Source organism: Lucilia cuprina, chromosome 3 (assembly GCF_022045245.1).
Source record: "Lucilia cuprina isolate Lc7/37 chromosome 3, ASM2204524v1, whole genome shotgun sequence".
Lineage (NCBI taxonomy): Eukaryota > Metazoa > Arthropoda > Insecta > Diptera > Calliphoridae > Lucilia > Lucilia cuprina.
In genome coordinates this window covers 39,310,251-39,313,575 of record NC_060951.1, presented here as the reverse complement: position 1 = coordinate 39,313,575, position 3,325 = coordinate 39,310,251, and the positions used below count along the sequence as shown (strand labels likewise).

General features: G+C 32.0%; 1 protein-coding gene across 1 annotated transcript; it reads left to right on the top strand.

Moving 5' to 3' along the window:
• Positions 1–763: 763 nt before the first annotated feature.
• On the top strand, positions 764–2,634 carry LOC111677427 (catalase-like). The gene has a single exon (XM_023438546.2). The coding sequence runs from the start codon at positions 1,023–1,025 to the stop codon at positions 2,547–2,549; it is 1,527 nt and encodes a 508-aa protein (XP_023294314.2). The 5' UTR covers positions 764–1,022; the 3' UTR covers positions 2,550–2,634.
• The last annotated feature ends 691 nt before the right edge of the window (positions 2,635–3,325 follow it).

The window sequence follows — 3,325 nt, the reverse complement described above, 5'->3', positions numbered from 1 at the left end:
AGACTATAGACTAGACTATAGACTAGACTATAGACTAGACTATAGACTAGACTATAGACTAGACTATAGACTAGACAATAGACTAGACTATAGACTAGACTAAAGACTGGACTATAATTAGACAATAGACTAGACTATAATTAGACAATAGACTAGACTATAGATTAGACTACAGACTAGACTATAGATTAGACTATAGACTAGACTATAGATTAGACTATATACTAGATTATATTTTCACTTTTTTCGTTTACTAAATTTTTTCACACTAAAAAGTTCGCCTGTTGTGAAATTTTTTTATGGAAAAAGTTCTCCTGTTGGGAAATTTTTTTATGGAATTTTGTAAACAATGAACAGCTGTTGCATACAAAATTATCTATTGTGAATGAATCGTTTACAGCAAGTTCACAATAGCAATTCATTTTCTTCGAGGAGAATGAAAATTTCGAAAGAACAAAAATTTCATTTCTATTGCCTATTATGAAATATAATGAAATCAAAATTTATTTACTTTGAGTTCTCTTGGATCCACCAGAAAAAAATTCAGAAAAGTAAATGTTTAAAATATTGTCAGAATTTTCTTTTTAATTAAAAATATCACGTGTTCCGAAATACTCATATTATTATTTTTCTACTTGACACTTGATGTCGTAAACAATATTTTACTGATAGAGAGAATTGTAAAACGTGAGTATTCTTGTGCAATTGTAAATAATTTGATTCATTCAAATATCAAAAAAGATTACATTATTTACTTTAAGTAAATAAGAATTCTTTAACAAATGTTTATATTCGTTATCACACCGAAAAATTCCTTTTCTGAAAAAATATCGAACTGATACCTGAACTTTTAAAACCATATTTCCTGCTCTAGTATATAGACTGAATGAAACTTCACATTGACTATTAAAAATATATTTTTGAAATATTAAGAATTTGAATAAAATATTTGAATATTTTTAACTTAATATAACTCTCGAAAAATTCCTCAATTCCTTAAAGAAGCAAATATATCGATAAATATGTTTCGCGATAGTGCCTCCAATCAAATGATTGACTTCAAGAACAATATGACCAACCCGGTGGGTACTATAACTACCGGTAGTGGAAATCCTATAGGCACCAAAGATGCTTCCCTAAGTGTAGGAGCCAAAGGTCCTTTACTACTTCAAGATACAATATTTCTCGATGAAATCGAACATTTCGCCAGAGAACGTATACCAGAGCGTGTGGTATATGCCAAAGGAGCCGGGGCTTTTGGCTATTTTGAAGTGACCCATGATATAACGAAATATTGTGCCATTAAAATGTTTGAAAGAATCAAAAAACGTACTCCGATAGCTTGTCGTTTTTCAACCTATAGCGGAGAATTGGGTTCGGCAGATACGGTGCGTGAGCCAAGAGGTTTTGCAGTGAAATTTTATACCGAAGATGGTATATGGGATTTGGTGGGACAAAATTGTCCAGTATTTTTTATACGTGATCCGATATTATTTCCCAGTTTAGTGCATTCACAAAAGCGTAATCCACAAACTAATATAAAAGATGCCGATATGTTTTGGGATTTTGCCACCCTAAGACCAGAGTGTCTTCATCAATTATGTTTTATGTTTGGTGATCGTGGCATACCAGATGGCTATAGGCATATGCATGGTTATGGTGTTCATACCTATAAACTGATAAATGCCAAAGGTGAGCCTATCTATGCAAAGTTTCATTTTCGCACAGATCAGGGAGTGCAAAATTTAGATACTAAAAAAGCCAGCGAGTTCCAAGCCCATGAACCGGATTATTCGTCAAGAGATTTATACAATTCCATTAGAAATGGTAATTATCCCAGTTGGTCGTTATACTTGCAAATGATGACCTTTGATCAGGCTAAGAAATTTAAATATAATCCTTTTGATGTTACTAAAATCTGGAGTTATAATGATTGCCCTTTAATACCGGTGGGTAAAATAGTATTGGATCGTAATCCTTGTAATTATTTTGCTGAAATAGAACAATTGGCTTTTAGCCCGGCCAACATGGTGCCCGGTATAGAACCTTCGCCCGATAAAATTTTGCAAGCCCGCCTATTTGCCTATGCAGATTCTCAAAGACATCGTTTGGGTGCTAATTTCTCTCAAATCCCCGTTAACTGTCCCTATCGTGTTGCGGTCAAGAATTATCAACGTGATGGTTTTATGTGTGTCACCGATAATCAGGGTGGTGCTCCCAATTATTATCCCAATTCCTTTTCGGGACCTGAAATCTGTTCTCGCACTAAAGCTTTACAAACTTGTTGTCCTGTTGCGGGTGATGTTTATCGTTTTAGTAGTGGTGATACAGAGGATAACTTTAGTCAAGTTACCGATTTTTGGGTTTCGGTTTTAGACGATTGTGCCCGCAAACGTTTGGTTAATAATATAGCGGTTCATTTGTGTTGCGCTAGTGATTTTATACAAGAGCGTGCTGTCAAGAATTTTACTATGGTTCATGCTGATTTTGGTCGTTTGTTAACGGAGGCTTTAAATATGGCGAAATTAGGGGAGTTGTGTGTGGGTTAAAGAGAGATTTGTGTTTACTTTTGTGATATTTTTATAAAATATATTTTTTTCAATAATTGTGTGAATATAATTCCCGATAATAATACTTTACAGGAATTTTTATATTTTGGGATTTATTTGATTTTTCTTGATATTTTTTTTAGAAAATATGTGGAATTGTAGTAAAAATGTCGAAAAGGTTAAATATTTCCAGTGCGTGTTGAAATAATTGGATAAAAGTTAAATTAAGTCAAACTTAAACTATATACTGATCTTCCCTTTAAACATATAAAATGATCTACGATAAAAGCCTAGCTTTGATTACATAAAATCTGCAATTGAACTTACTTAAAGATCATCAAGTGAGATTATCAACTTAGAGTACTTAAAGATCGCTGAATGATGCGATCATAGTCAAGCTTAGATTACAGATCGATGTTTAAAATAAAATATAATAGATCTATTTTAATCTAAATATAGATTACATAATGATCTAAGTTTAGAGCAAATCATTTAACATGAAGCTTGCCTAAGGATCATTTAATAAAGTTAATTTTAAGAGTTCCTTAAAGATCGTTGAATGATGTGATTATAGTCAAATTTAGATTACAGAGAGGTCAACGATTCAATATGAATGAAATGATTTACGATTAAAGCTTATCAGTTTACATAAGGTTGACATAAAGATCTTTGTTTAAAGTTAAACTTAGTTTTTATAAAGATCATTAATTGAAGCTGATCTTAGGGAACATAAAGATGTATGATTGATGTGATTTTTATCAAGCTTAGATTACATA

Excerpts from the sequence above, each read along its gene's own strand:
- LOC111677427 (XM_023438546.2), top strand. The coding sequence starts at position 1,023 with ATGTTTCGCGATAGTGCCTCCAATCAAATGATTGACTTCAAGAACAAT.